This window comes from Dermacentor silvarum, chromosome 10, assembly GCF_013339745.2.
Source record: "Dermacentor silvarum isolate Dsil-2018 chromosome 10, BIME_Dsil_1.4, whole genome shotgun sequence".
NCBI classification, from domain to species: Eukaryota; Metazoa; Arthropoda; class Arachnida; order Ixodida; family Ixodidae; genus Dermacentor; species Dermacentor silvarum.
Genome location: NC_051163.1, coordinates 13,648,796 through 13,664,289, shown reverse-complemented (window position 1 = coordinate 13,664,289; position 15,494 = coordinate 13,648,796). Strand labels below are relative to the sequence as shown.

General features: G+C 45.2%; 1 protein-coding gene across 1 annotated transcript in view; it reads left to right on the top strand.

Moving 5' to 3' along the window:
• LOC125940852 (calcium-activated chloride channel regulator 1-like) overlaps nt 1-15,494 on the top strand; it is a 41,062-nt gene that overhangs the window by 9,273 nt on the left and 16,295 nt on the right. The window contains exons 6-10 of the mRNA XM_049657461.1: nt 533-647; nt 2,899-3,126; nt 3,629-3,928; nt 5,669-5,887; nt 8,119-8,389. Coding sequence (XP_049513418.1) covers nt 533-647; nt 2,899-3,126; nt 3,629-3,928; nt 5,669-5,887; nt 8,119-8,389 — 1,133 coding nt within the window. The remainder of the gene's footprint in view (nt 1-532; nt 648-2,898; nt 3,127-3,628; nt 3,929-5,668; nt 5,888-8,118; nt 8,390-15,494) is intronic.

Here is a 15,494-nt window from a genome sequence, read left to right as displayed (position 1 = left end):
TCTATCACTACCTTTACACCGATGCGACCATTATATTTTCCAATTTCTCTCCTTCCTGTCTCTCATTCAAAGCTCTGGAGCGAGTCTGCTTATTCTACCATCTCTTTGCCCTATTTCCCTTCCCGCTTACACGTGTAGCACTTGAGCGGGTGCCTCTAATTTTCTAACCCGACATAAACGCTCCCTCCCATCTAACTCTCTAATGCCGAACGTATCATTCATGTTCTACACTGGGCTTGATGGCTCAAAATTCTACTTGAATCGCGGGATGTTTAACGGATTATCTTCAAGTAGAATTTTTGATAAGATGGAAGAAAGTTTCATTCGTGAATAGTTCAGCAGAGCTATTGCTAATTGATAATTCTGATGCTGATTAGAAGCTTTAACCAAATAACATTTCACTGTTCTTTGAATAAACGTACTCGGCATGGCCGGGCCTAAATATTAACAAAATGTTCTAATTCCCTTGATGTGGAACAGACCTCTTCTCTCACACCTAACCTTGAGTGCTTGACCGCCTCTTGTGGTACAGGCGGCCGCATCTCTACCTGACCAATAAAATTAGGACATCATTCGGAGAGGTTAAGCGCGACAGGCATCTCCTCCCAGTGGTCGTGCTGGTTCTTGACGTCTCTGGTAGCATGAGCGTAAGTGGTTTCACTACTTCTTTACCGGTTAAACCAGTGTTGCATTGAAGATGACTCGGTGGCGCAACGGTATAGCATGTCTGACTCGAGTTGCATTGAAGATTTCCAACAGTTACGCTGCCGTGTCGATGTCACCACATGTCAGCTGCGTCACAGCAGTCGCGCAATTCTCTGTCGTCATTCCAAAGCTGAGCCCCTTTGCCAGACATTTCTTTTCCTCCGTTTTTCCTCTTATCGGGAAAGAAGAGAGATGTTATATAGCTCAATGGAAGTTGGAGAGCTCAACCTGATAAGTGCGTCTCTGGCCTTGGCATAAGAGAGACAAGTAAAATAGCGGTCAAGAACTGCCAGGGAAGTGTTTGGAACCTTACCTTTGCAGGGTTATCATAAATGGTAGATAGCGCCGTTCAAAATAGCATTTGCACAAGGTCCGGTGAACGGCCGTAGCAACAGTGTCATCCACGTATTTGATCCTCCCGCATTTTTTTTTTCAATGACACTCCCCACTTTTTGCCTGGAACACCATGTTTAGGTGAAATAGCATGGCCTAAGGCTGATTGTCTAAGCCGTTTTATTAGTTATTATTATTGTTGCTGTTTTTGTTCTTCTTGTTGTTCTAAAGAGCACCCTCCTTCTCCTAGCAGCATTTTATATGTTCTCTTTGATGTTCAAAATTTCTTTTTAGGTTTTTTCCAGCTACCGCCCGATTCATAGCCTATCCCGCGTAGCTGGTTGAGTCATATCACTTGGGACCAGCCAATCGGCGCGCGCTGTTGGTCGATGGTTTCCTTCTAGTGCTGGTCATCACGCTGTCTCGTCGTTGCAACTCGTAACATTGTTGCTAGATGGCGTCAGCAATAGCGGATGGAAATCAGTGAATAATAGTTGCTGTTGATCAGCTGACACGCTTCGCCAAAACAGCTGCTTTACCAGCCGCTGCAGTGCGGGACCTCGCCTCTTTCGACCGCTTCATTCGTCATCATGGCACTAGAACGTTTCAGTGATAGGGGTAGCGCTTTTGTCTCCGAAGTCGTTTAAGTTCTACTTACCGATTGCCACATCGAACGAGCACTGCATTCTACTACGAACGCTTTAACCGAACACTAGGTGATACGCTCGCGATGCACGTGGCATCCTATCATGGCAACGGGCTGCATTCTTCGAACTTTGAACTTTATTTTCTTCAAGTATACTCAATTGAAGCTATAGCTTTACATGATGCGGGAGACCCGCCAGAAAAAGCTGCAATAGATTACAGCTGTCATAGATGACAGCTCTTCCTTTTGCAATCTTTGCAAACAACACCTCCGTACAAGATTGCTACTGCTGAATTTTCACCTCCCTTCCGCTTTATGGACGCGAGTCTTCGCATACCACCGGCGCACCGATTCTATAACGTCCTGATGCTTCTGAGTGCCCACCAGTCTCCGAACCTGCCCGACAAGCCGAACAGTTCATGCGCAGCTTCCCTTAGCAAGAGCAACCGCGCCAAAAGGAAAGCAGCGGTGCGTCATTTCCAGATCCCAGCTACGCTCCCGTGTCTCTCGTCCGGCTGTTTGAACCTTTGCCGAACCCCTGGGCTTTCCTCGAAACTTGTTCTGCAATACGACAGGCGTTTGCACGTTTTGGAGCGACCGTTTTCGGTGAATTATATCATTGATCCCCTCTTCCAGTCCGGGAGCAGCGTCTAGCCCTACTATAACTCCCTGTCGTCTTCTACCTCTTAAGCAGAGAGGATGACTCTGTTTCTGCCGGACAGTTTTGAAGAAGGCAAGCACGCTCCTAACGCTTTGCGAGCGGTGCTGGTCGGTGGTCTCCATTTGGTAGTGTGCGCCACGCGGCCTCGTCGTTCCAATTTGTAGTGTCGTTGCCAGATATCGTTACCAATAAGCCTCGTAACAATGTTATTATTGATGGACGACAGATAAATTGGTTTCGCAGACGTTTTAAGCAGTAAGTATGCATTCTGAGTGAGGAATAAAGAACTAATAAACTGCAAACATTGTTCAGGCTTGATTCCGCTTTTTTTTTTTGGCTCGCTTCAATTGAGATGATGAGTGCATCAATACCCTTAAAGGTATTGCTGTCATTATCTTTTTGTAGAGCAACAGAACCTCTTGGCATAATGATCCTGTAGCCCATGATGAAGTGGTCCTTGTGTTGGTTTTGCATGAAAATGTAGACATAAACTTTCGCGTCTCATTTATGTGTGGCAGGGATACTATTGAAATGAACTGTCTTGATATTCTAGGCCAAAAAGCGCCTGGACTTCCTGAAAGAAGCGGCGAAAAGGTACATACGGGACATACCTGACGACACTGTGCAGTTGGCGATAATCACGTTTGAAAGTGTTGCTCATCTGTCCAGCCAGCTCAACCGCGTAAACAAATTCACGCGTCAAGATTTCATCGAAGCTGTTGATAAATTGACGCACCTTCATGATACTTGCATAAGCTGCGGTCTTGACCTTGCCCTAAAGGTAAGCTATTAATTTTCACCGATGATTCGTGATAACGCTAGTTATATAACAGTGTTCGATGAGTTGACGCTGGAAGTTATTTTAGGAGGAACCTTCATTAAATTCTACTTAACTTCAATTTATAATCAGCCTACCAAAGCTTTAATAAGTTTGAAGGAATAATTTGAAGAAAAAAGCAACCCTATTCTGTAACCCGACGTTGCTTCTGGGTCTATAGTAGAAAAGCATGATTTCTTAGTTTGCACCTCACGAGAAATTATTGCGTTGTTGACATACTATATGTTGCCTCATTTCCTTGACCTAGTAAACCAAATACTTACTTTTGACAATAAATATTAAGTTTTCAGGTATATATGTGTATATGCTAGCTTTATTAATGCAAATACTGTTTTTTATTTCTCACTTGCTATTCAGGAACTGCAGATTATAGTCAAATAAGTTTGTAGGCATTTATAGGATGTCGCTGCTAATGCATACCCTCTTGCTATGTTTTGCTTTGCAGCAGCTAGGTAAAGGAATCAATAACTGTAAACGAGGCGACGTGTTCATCCTCATGAGCGACGGTGAACACAACACGGGCCTGTCTATCGCCGATGTCAAGCCTAGGCTATTGGCAGCCAAGGTGCAGGTAACCACCATAGCGTTGGGACCTACGGCGGACAATCAACTTGAAGAGCTGGCCCTTGCTACAGGGGGCAAAGCATACGCGTTCCAAGACCTTCGAGGTCGCACCATCCCCAGCATTGAGGAGGCTTTCTCGGTGGCTACCAACGTTCAGCTGAATGAACATGCCCGTGTCGTGGTACGTTCGCCAGGGTCATTTTGAAAGACACTTGCTTGAAACTGTGCAGCTAGTGAATTAGGTGGAAGTCATTGATTGCTTTTTTATGGTGGAAAGCTGCTTATGTGATTTTGATTTCCTTTAAAATGTGTGAACGTGGCTATGCGTGCATGTTAACAGTCGCGCCAAGTCTATACCGCTTGTTTGTTTATTGGTTTGTTTAGTTCGAACGCATTCCGTAAAAATTGCATCTGAAAAACAGCGCCATTCGGTTCAGTTGAATTACTTAAAGAGGCGGACATTGCAACGTCCACATAGTTATAAAAGATTCGCTAATTGCCTTTTCATTTGCTCCCTTCAGGACAAATGTTGAAATAGCGAAGTTAGGACGAACAGTAGAGAAGTCATGGCTGCTTCGCAGAAATCCTAGAACTAGCACCATTCTCGTGATGTCGGTCCCCAAACTTTGTTAATGAATTAATAGGCGTTTCAGTTAATACTGCGATTAAAATGTGCAGCGTCTTCATTCTTTGTCTTGGTCTAGCTGCGCAGCTCATGTTAAGCGTGAATCTGACCCAACTAGCCCGACAGTACATGTTAGCAAAATTAATGTCCTCCCCCAACTTCCAGACGAAGACGAGGCTTATGGAAATGTGTTAACTCATGACTCAGTGTGTTTTCTAGCATATTTTAGGAATGATATCTCGAAAGTTGTGCTAAAGTGTTGCGATTTCTGCGAAGCATACACGAGTTTCCTGCTGTCGGACTTCAGTTTCTTAATTTCAACACGCGTCCTAGAGTGAATGACTGGAACTCTAATTGGTGAATATGTTTAGTTGGCAACCTAGGCATTGTCATTTGTTATGTAAGTGACGTGAGCTTGAGCTACGTATTTAGGAGCGCTAGTAAGCACTCCTAAATTGTGCGAGGCGAAGTGAAAGCTGGAAAAAATTTTTTAAAAAAGTTGTGCATCCTGCGCTTGTGTAGTTCAAATCCAGCGCTAAGGCAGCTGCACTACCGTGAAAGCTGGGGAAGTGCGAAGCAGTGATGCGCCGGTGTTTCCCTTGCGTTTTCCTTGTGTTTCTCTTGTTTCATCCTGTGTTTAACTTGTGCTTAGTAATCCATCATCCGTTCTGACACCTGTGCTAAGGCACAACTGGTGGGAAACCGCCACGCACATGGAGCCAAACCACCACGCACATGGAGCCAAAGCGATTTTATCTAATTTCTGTTAATTAATGTGCTTATTGCTTGATTATTCCTGTCTTTTAAGTTATGCTGAATCGTGTTAGTTTATTTTGAACCAGTTTTGATCAATTCTGCACTTGTTTTTACCCTGTTTTGAGTACTTGCTTTTGTGCGTGATCACGACAGATCACACGCGAGGGACGCCGATGACAGCCCGGGCCCCTAAAGTGCATCGCTTTAAAAAAAAAACAGCAATGTTCGCAGACACTGCAGGTTTATAGCTGTTCACTTTATTTGCGAATTGTATATGATGACTTCTTGTTCGTGTTTTCTTCTTTACGGTTAATTATGTCTAGTTATTATTATGAAAAGTTAAAACATAATTGAATAATGGCACCTGAGTCTCAGGCGTCATCTTTACGTTTAACTTCCACACGAGGACTCGCTTCTCATCCGGCGCAAACCAAAGCAGTCAACATCCTTTGACGAAAATCGTCTCTGCCATCCCCAGAGTGCACAATCAAAACAAAACTATGTGACGCATGTTCTTCTTTATTTTTTTCTCACTTGCAGATAACGAGAGAAGAAATAAATTTTACTGGCCAGGCAAACATCAGTTTCGTAATAGACGCCAGTATTGGCAGAAGTACGACAGTGCACATTTGGCGCGTGGAACGCGACAGTGCCTTTATTGATGCGTGGCTCTCATGTCCCAATGGATTTAAGTGTGACGCATGCAGCAACGACAGAGCCGGGCTCACTACGACCATCACTATTCCGGACTTCGCAGAGGTAAAAATGCGAGTTACCAGTATTTATACTTTCTTGCATTTTTCCATTAGAGGGAGAAGTGGCGCTTCTGTCATATTGCAGAAGTATGTGGAAGAGAGGGGGGGCTTTAGATTGGCATCTTTCATGGCAGCTTGAGGACTCGTCCTGCTTTCGGGGTTTCGTACGTACTTCACAACGTTTCATCAGTACTCGAACTGCGCCCGACAATATGATATTGCTATATATTTATAATTTGCTGGAGATTATCAGCGTCAGAACTGCGCAGTATGAAAGAAGCAAGACGTTCATGACCTCGTGGTTCGCGCCCGATCAGTTTTAGCTGAGACTGGGCATGTCTTACCGGCCCTCTGTCATGCTATTGGTCGTTAAAACAAGTATTTGCGACGTGGTGTAGAGCTGTCGAACGCGAACACTAATCACTGACAGGACCCTGAGTTGGAATAAAGTGCATGAAAGTACCCACACACTGCATGCTCAGGGAATGCGGGAGATGGAAATTTAAGACGATGAGCAACATGAGAACAAGGTGAGCGCAGTTCTCGTGTTTCTCATCGCATTGCATGCTCTATGGCACTTAAGGCTGCTCTCTCCTGGCCTACCAGAGTCTCACGCGAGGGACACGAGCACTGGTGCGGTCGCTATTCGGGTTGGTTAGCACTGTGGTCGTAACTTCCACTGCAGTGTCTGATAGTTATGCCACGTGGTGTACCATACACGGAGCTTTATAGCGGGAACATAAATGGCGGGGCAACCGTATGATATATAGCTTTCGATTTGGTCCCAGCGTTCGTGATCCGAAATCATGTCAGGCACTTCAAAACACTGTAATTTTCACCTGCACATTCACGTGAGAAAACAGTAGTACAAGAGATAAAGAAAAGCTGGCTGCTTTGCAATGGTAACGTTCGGTTACATAATTATTTACCCGCCGTGGTTGCTCAGTGGCTATGGTGTTGGGCTGCTGAGCACGAGGTCGCGGGATCGAATCCCGGCCACGGCGGCCGCATTTCGATGGGGGCGAAATGCGAAAACACCCGTGTACTTAGATTTAGGTGCACGTTAAAGAACCCCAGGTGGTCCAAATTTCCGGAGTCCCCCACTACGGCGTGCCTCATAATCAGATCGTGGTTTTGGCACGTAAAACCCCATAATTTCATTCATTCATTACATAATTATTTGGAAAAAAAAGCATTAGGTTCTGTAATAATTCACCACAACGTTCTCAATATCAGTAACACTTAAAAAACCAAGATCCGCATGGGCATATTTAATAAGGTCTCCTGTAATTTCGAGATATCTTGAAATTGCCACCTGAACAGAAATACACAGATACAGCCCTCGTCGCAATTCTATAGTATTAAAGCAACCTAGAACACGATATGGCACACAAACTATTGAATATGAGATTGTGCTTTCATGCAATATGTACCCTTACGTGTTGGGTCACGCCGGAAATTGTAAATCAATTGGCCAGATTTAAGTGCCTAATAAGAAATTTTTCGTCGTGCGAAGTGTTTGGGGAATGCTGAAGTGTGATTGGGCCTCAAATTCTTTAACTGTTCTTTGTTATAACAGTGGCTTCTAATATTTTTGTTTTAGAGATGTAATCAATGTCATATTGAATGCTCTATTGTTAGTCACTTATATAGAATGTCTGTATATTGCGTGTTTAATATTTCTTTGTTTCGTTGTGTAATATTTGTTTGTTTGTTTCTGTCGTTTTGTCACGGAAACTTCTGCATTTGCTGCTCCAGCAAGACAAAGGCTCCAGTCAGTAGGATTCTGTACTTCGCAAGTAACCGCGGGACGTATCTCGGTCGCACTTTCGAGGTGGTGTCGCTGGGATTCGGAGTGTCCGTTTTGCGTTCCAGGATTGTTAATGCTGTCGATATGTGTGTCTTGCTGTAGTTACCTGTTAAGGCACATGGCCCATAGCACGCGTCCTGGCCGTAATAACGCAGTTTGCCGCACGCCATGACATGGACCAATTACACGATGCCTATAAGATATGTGTGTAGTGCATTTCGTGCAGTCCTTGCATGTGCGTTCCTTTGAAGAATTTGGTGTACCAGTATTTAGCATGCTATACGGGTCTTGGCGCGCGGCTCTGATAGCTATGCGTCTGACAACTGACTGTATTTATTCACGCCCTGTCTAATCATTTTCGCCTCTGAAAACACTCTTTCACTCCCCACCCTTTTAACCAGATGGTATATGATTTGCTTGCACAGACTGGGACGTGGACGCTTCTCATGAAGAGCCCTAGCTCAAGCGTGATGGGTCTCTACATCGAAGTAAAATCGCAAGCGAGAAATGCGAGCGAGGCACCGATTCGTGTCGTTTGCGAAGTGACCACGCCGTTGGTGCACGTCCCGGACCTTGTGATTTACGCTCACGTCAACAAGGGTGACAAGGTTGTCCTGTACGCTGACACCGTTGCTGAAGTCTTGGGCCCGAACCTGCCACGCCTATCCACGACACGACTCCGTGATGATGGCTGCTGTGCGTAGCAAGTTGTTCATTATTATTATTCTGGATGCAGTCATCATCTGTCTGCGGAACTGAAAGTTCTCTTCCTTGATATTTTAAGAGCGAAGTCGGAGTTGGCCTTGAGACAAAGCGATACGGCGAGCCCTCGTACTGCCCTTTGGTTATGGCTGTCTGGCCACCTTTGGTTTCAAACAAAGCGCATGGTTTACACAAAACGGAGGCTTTAGTGTGCCGGCGATTCTTCGCAGCTTAAGAAATTGACAGAAGCTATTCGTTCTTGTATTTCTTTGTAAGTTCGCAGTCACGAACGATGCTTGTTATTTTTCAAATAGCTCGATTGTGTAGATATTACCGCGAGGCAATGAAGGGGCTGGTACTGTCAAACAACTCGCGAAGCTTTGTTTTGCCAGTATCACAACTGGTCAAATCCTGTTTGTGCGCGTCTGGTACCACACGCGTGCCGTTCCTTCCAGGTAAAACATCTGGTTGACTAACGCCAATGGGGGGTCCCGACTGTTGTGGTGCACTGACACGCTTGTGCATGGCGATCGAGTTTACGATATTCAAGTCATCCGTGCCAGGAAAGGCTCCCGGGTCTCGTGGGTGCTAAAGAATCATAGGAGCCTGTGGTTTCTGTGCCGTCGTCGCTTCGTTGGTCATTGCGGGGCAATCAACATGGCGACCGCTTCGAAGATGACATTCTTGGTTGCTGGAGGGCGCACTCAGGAAAGGCTTGCCTTGCTCCTCCGAAAAAAATGATATTATGGGGATAGAGTATATTATTAAATTACAATTACAGCAAGCGGCACAAAGTTCCCGCACTGTTCGAAAACCATCTGCACAAAAAAAAAAGAAAAAAAAAAACTGTCGCCTGCTTTTCGGCCGTTTTCATTTTCATGATTTTACATGCGCATTCTCTTTTCAATTTTTTCTGAATTTTTGCTCATGGTATGGCAAGAACTTGATATTTCCGAGCCGCAATGAAGAAGCTAGAAAACAAAGAACTTTGTCCTGCCGAAATTTCCCGATGGTTTCATATTCCAACAAGAATTGTGCACGACTGCCTGAAAAGGCATGGCCAGGCATGGCCAAGCCGATGGACTATATGAAGCGTTTCGTGAGTCCCAAGTCAGCAATAGCTCCACAGGTTGTGAAGAGCATTCGCGGAAAAAGCAGTCTAGATTGTCAAATATCAATAAGAAAAAAAAATGGCTAAAGGTGAGGACATTTGTGACCGTTACATCAGAAGAATCGTCAAGGAGAAATTGGAAACGTTACCTCACAAAATTCAAAAGGCACATGGACTCACTCAACACATGAAAGGGACAAGAGGGAACGATGCAAGGATCTCCTCTGACAATTTGGTAGCGCGGCCCGCCACCGCAACATCCTCTTCCCTGATGAGTCCCTCTTCACAATTGGACGGTTTGTAAACCACCAAAACGATCGAATATTGGCGGGAGCTCCCGAAGAAGCAAATAAAACATGAAAAATGTGGCATCTTTGCATCATCTCTGATGGAAAGATGCCAATGGTTTTCATCTTGCAAGGAGTGATGATGAACAGCAATAATTACCCGGAAGATGTCCTCAAGAAAGAGGTTCTACCGTGGGCCGAATCTCACTTTGGGAATCGTTTGTGGACGTAAACAGGATTCGGCACCTGGTCACAAGGCGAAGGTGGTGGAACAGTGGTGCGCAAATAACTTCCTGGACTTTAACTTTGCTGCAGAATGGTCTCCAAACAGCCCATATTTAAACCCACTCGACTATTCAGTGTGGCCTGTGCTCAAGAACAAAGTCTGCTCTACTTCCCACAGGAGTTTGGCATCTATTCGTGACGCCTTGGGAGAAGGCCTGGAATCAGTTAGATGATCGCTACATCCGTGCCGCCATCGATACCTTCCCGAACTGTGTGAAGGCTTGCATTCGCGCAAAAGACGGAATTCTTTAATATGTAGTTACGGTGTTACGTAGGTTATATAACTCATTACTAGGATACCGCCTTGAAGAAGACAAGTTCACTTGTCGAAACGTTGACTTCTGCTCTCACCTTGTTCTCGCGTTGCTCATCATTACTAGGATAAGAATGTAAGTGCCATTGTCACTAATTCATTTGTTGTTCTGTCGTGTGTGTGTTTATCTAAGTGTGTGAACATCTGCTGCACGGTGTATATAGAAGGTTACAATAACCACAAGCAACCACGACGGATGCAAGGCTCTCGCGTGTATCTGGCCACTTCGACGACAGTGCCAGACCCCTCTCTGTCTCGCGACAATATCGTTATCACATTGCAGGTTCTATAAAACTGTTAGCGTTTGGTGGCAACATTATCAGACTACACACTATCGCACTGTAATGCTAATTTATTTCTTTCTTTTTTTTTTTGCTTAAGTTTGACTTCAAACGCTGTTTATTTCTTGTCAGTACCTTTCTTGACCAATCAATAAGTCTCTTTTCGTGTAAATTTCATCACTCATAATGCGATAGCCCGGATTGAAGTGAAATGCAGTACCAGCAAGCAATTTGCCAACCTTTCAGCTTCATATCCCGATTAACCGCTGCCGACTGACTCAAATTGACTCAACACCCCACCACATAAAGGGCTGCTGAATCAGGTCTTGCTGCACCGATAGTCCGTGAAACACCAATTTTCTCCTGTTACTCTGAAACATGTCAACAACGATAAGAAAGGCGGGGGCAATAGACACCTTGTGTACAGTGCTCAATTCGTCTTGTGCCTCGTTTTAAAGCGCTCACTTTTGTTAGCTCGTTCCTCAGCTTTGCTTCGTCTGTTGCCGTCCGCAGCTTAGACTTTGTCAGCGCGCCAGAAGGTACTTCCGTTAGTGAAAGCACACGCGATGCCGCGTGCGCTTCCATCAGTGAAACAGGAAAATTCTGTCACGTGACGGAAAGCTCGGTTTCCAGCAACAACATCAGGTGTAGTTGCCCTATATGCATCAGGAGTGCTGAACTCACCGGTTGCGCCTCAGTTATCGTGGAAGTTTTGGCGCGGTGCGGTCACGCCTCGCCTTTCGCTTTGTGAGTCCGTGGCGGCGCGGGCCTTTGCTGCGGTGTAAACACAAGATGTGTTTACCAGATGTGTTTAAGGCGCTCCCGTAAACACTAGATGGTATTTACCGGAGCGCCGGTGGTAGTGGCTCACTCGGCGCAGTCGGCGGCTCCAGTGTATGCTTAAAAAACTGGCGTGCACTCCAACATTGGAGAGGAGCGTAGTAGTTTCAACCAGAACGCTATAAAACAACCTTTACACGGAATTGTTAGCGTGAAACAGGATCTTGAGACCCCCAAGCGATTCGGCGATCCCGAGATCGGGAGTAAAACGCCTAGCCCGCACCACAGCTAACGTTTAAACATTCGCGTTACGCACTCGTAACCGTCGTGTGATTTTTTGATATCTTTTTTAACATGTTTACAATGTCAGTGACCAATTCAGCGTGCTTTCAGCTACAGTTATTGAACTTTCTGCTATCATTTCTTAAAGCGAGAACCCGGGTTGCTATTCTGAACACTCGAGTTCCGCAACGTTAATTGTCAAAATCGCCATCTTGTAAGCTCTGATTGGCTCTCACGGCTGCCACGGCCTCTCTGATTGGCTTCAACCGCCAACATGGTGGAATTTGTTTCCAGAATAGCGCCCCTGAATGAGCTGGAAGTATTTTAGCAAGACGCGGGCGTGCAGCAGGACTCTCGCTGATATGATTACTGCTGACTCTGTCGCCAGACTCTTTTTCTACGCTCTTACGAGCCTTTGTGCCTCTCTTGTCAGACCCTGATATCACTGCGAACGATGGAACGTACAGCGGCTACTTCACTGCGTACACGGGACCAGGAAGGTATGCCGTCATGGCTCGTGTTCAGAATAAAAACACGGCAATACTCGCTGATCCCGTGCTTGGCCCATTCGGCAGCCCCAGCAATACCGTGCTGCACGCAGACTACGGTAAGGTTTTGGTTTATACTTTCATTATGCGGCACTAAATTGATGCCTTAATAGTGCTAGCTTGTTGGTTTGGGTAAACCTCTTACAGCGCGAAAGTACGACGGACGACACAAGAATGGGTACACACACTAGCGCTGGAGTGTCGCCTTCTTGTATCGACCATCGCCTTTTCACTCAGCAAGGTGCTCAAAATGCGTCGACAGATTCTCGAGCAGAATGTTTAGTTATGCCAAAATGTTAGGTTGTTCTTTCAAAATAATCTGTGTTCTCTCGGAAGTCTAGAATATTGCTTCTTAATCGGAGAAAATTGACGCCAAGTGGAGTTTCGGTCCAATACCGGGAAAACATGCATATCTGATTCTACTAGGCCGAAGTTCCTAGTTACGTTTGACCAATAGTTTCTTTTTTGTCATACAGTGCAAAACTTGTTCATCAAGAAATAAACAGATTTCGGTGAGACGTTATCAAACATTCTTCTGCAAGTAGAACTGAGTAGATTACAGCGCTTTTGTTTTTGCCAAAAGGAGGAGGGCTAGGGATGAAGTAATGATAAGATTGGCGTAGGATTAGTACTTTTTTATACCAGCCACATTAAACAAACTGTTTAATTTGTTAGGGAAAAAGAAAGCACGATGTTCCTTGCATGTCTTCAACAGCGATACATATTGGGAAAGAAAAGCTACCAATTAACATAACAATTTTCAATCAGCACCACAGACAGCTGGCATAATTTGTAAATCATATCTATTGAAGTCTGAAAAGCCGACGAATAAGTTTAAGCGTCTGTAATGCTTACGAATAAGTCATAAAAGAAAGGTCTTATCGAAAGCTCACGTATGAGGAGCCGCCTGCTGTAAAATTACGGGCCGGTTTCTGTTCAATCATAAAGCGCGCGCTCAGCAAGATGCTTTTTGTTTATGCAAAGCGATAGGCAGAGCAAAAAGCTGCTTTTTCCATCTTTATTGTTAATTTCAAGGAACGAGTAGTGTGAAATCAAAGTACTTGCGTCCTTTTGGAATTTTTTTTTTCTTCTGCGCGGCAATACCTACAGGAATCGGCGATCAGTCGTCGTCAGAATATTTGATTGACGACTTCGACCTGTTTGACTCGAGTGACGAATCGCCTACTACGGTGAAGATGTCCGTTAGAGAGAAGTTGGAACCTTTCGAAAGGACGGCCATTGGAGGAAGCTTTCAAGTTGCCGCAAACATCTACGAGAAAGATTTACCGCCCCTGGGCGTCTTAGACCTCCGTGTCACCTTCCTGAGGCAAGGGGAAAACGGCACGCTTCTGGTAAACGTCACGTGGACGTGTCCCGGAGCACACTTGACATCAGGAAACGGTGAGCATCGAATTGAAATGCGATTTTCAAAGCAGCAGGGACTTATATTTTTCATGCGAATCAAGGTGACTTGATACATAAATGCTCCAAGTCATCCATAGTGTCCTTCTTCCCAATAACACTTTCGTAAGCGAGAAGATGATGTAAACGTAAAACATGGTTGGGCAACGCCACTTTAAAACTACAGCACCAGACTCTAGGTTAACGTCTGTCGTTTATAGTTCCTATGCTGTCACGACTCGTAATAAAAGGGCTATTTATATATGTTCTTAAGTTGTAGAAATCATGCCGTACGTACGCTTCTTGCATGTAAGCAGATCGTATTTAAGAAGTATGGAGTTTCGCAAATACTTATATTGTAATGTGATACTAAAGTCGTCTCGAAATTACGGACCTGCCATTATCAACATTCTCGTGACGTCATGGACATAGCAAAATTTCCTGAGGCTGCGAAGGCTGGGTGTGACGGTGTTGCTTGGGGAAAATATTCAAAAGTATGCAAGAGTGATGCGCGAATTTCTAATGGCTGCGTTCGCGTGTAGTGTACCTGTAGTGATCACAGGAATAAAGCGTCTAATGACCTCGTGACGCGTTCGCCTCCTGTGTTACAAAATACCGAAGTTGGCTAGAAAGGAGTTTCATAGTAGAAAGAGAGAAAATGATTTAATGAAAGGCAGGGAGGTTAACCAGGACTGAACCCGGTTGGCTACCCTACACTGGGGGAAGGAAAAAAGGGGAGAGAGAGATTAGGAGAAGAATAGAAAGTCCACTGTTGATATCGCCGACGTAGCAACAGATCTCTGTTCTATCACTGATGATCAATCAGTCCGGGTCATAAACGGTCACTCAGTCCTGTAGTTTTTAAAAATCGCAGCAGTGCTTTTGTGGCCTTTTGCAGCTGTGATATTCGAGGCCATGGTCCCAAGATCTTGCTCAAAGTGAACGGTCTTTTATCTAGCCTATTGAGAACGTTGCAGAGGTCATGTCTTTCGTTTTGAAAAGATGGACAGTAGCATAGTAGGTGTTCTATAGTCTCATCAACACCGCAGGCATTACACTCGGCGCTATCAGCCATTCCAATTAAACACGTGTAAGCATTGGTGAATGCAACACCCAAGCGTAAGCGGCACAGCATTGTTTCCTCATTTCGCGCAAATCCAGGCACAGCCGCAGCTGCATAGATGGGTCGAGAAATGCAACCAATGTTGGGCGAATTCAGTTGTATGCCACTTCTCCAATGTCATAGTTTGCGCTAGCTTGCTTAGGTGTTGGGCTGCGTCAGTCCTCGATAAAGGTACAGAAACAATATTTGCTCCTTCGTGTGCTTTCCTAGCAGCTTCGTCGGCGATGTCGTTGCCGGTGATACCGCAATGACTCGGAAGCCACTGAAACACGACGTCGTGTCCTTTTGCGATCGTATGGTGGTGATTTCTCGTATCTCCGAGACGATTGTTCGCAGGACCCGCGACGGAGAGCTGACAAAAGACATTGTAGGGCCGCCTTTGAATCACATAATATTACCCACCGATACGCCGGTTGGTTGTTAATATAAGCAATGGCACCTCGGAGGGCAACAAGCTCCGAAGCGGTCGATGATGTCACGTGAGAAGTCTTGTATGTGATGCTCATTGATCGTGATGGTATAACCACTGCGCCGGTGGAGCTGATCTCAGTGGAAGAGCCATCCGTATATATGTGGATTCGGTCAGAGTAGAAAGAGTGCAAGCAATCGAGAGCTGCTTGCTTCAAGGCCAAGTACTGGTCGTCGTTTTTCTTATTCCTGGAACGTAAAGGCGCAACTTCAGGTTGTT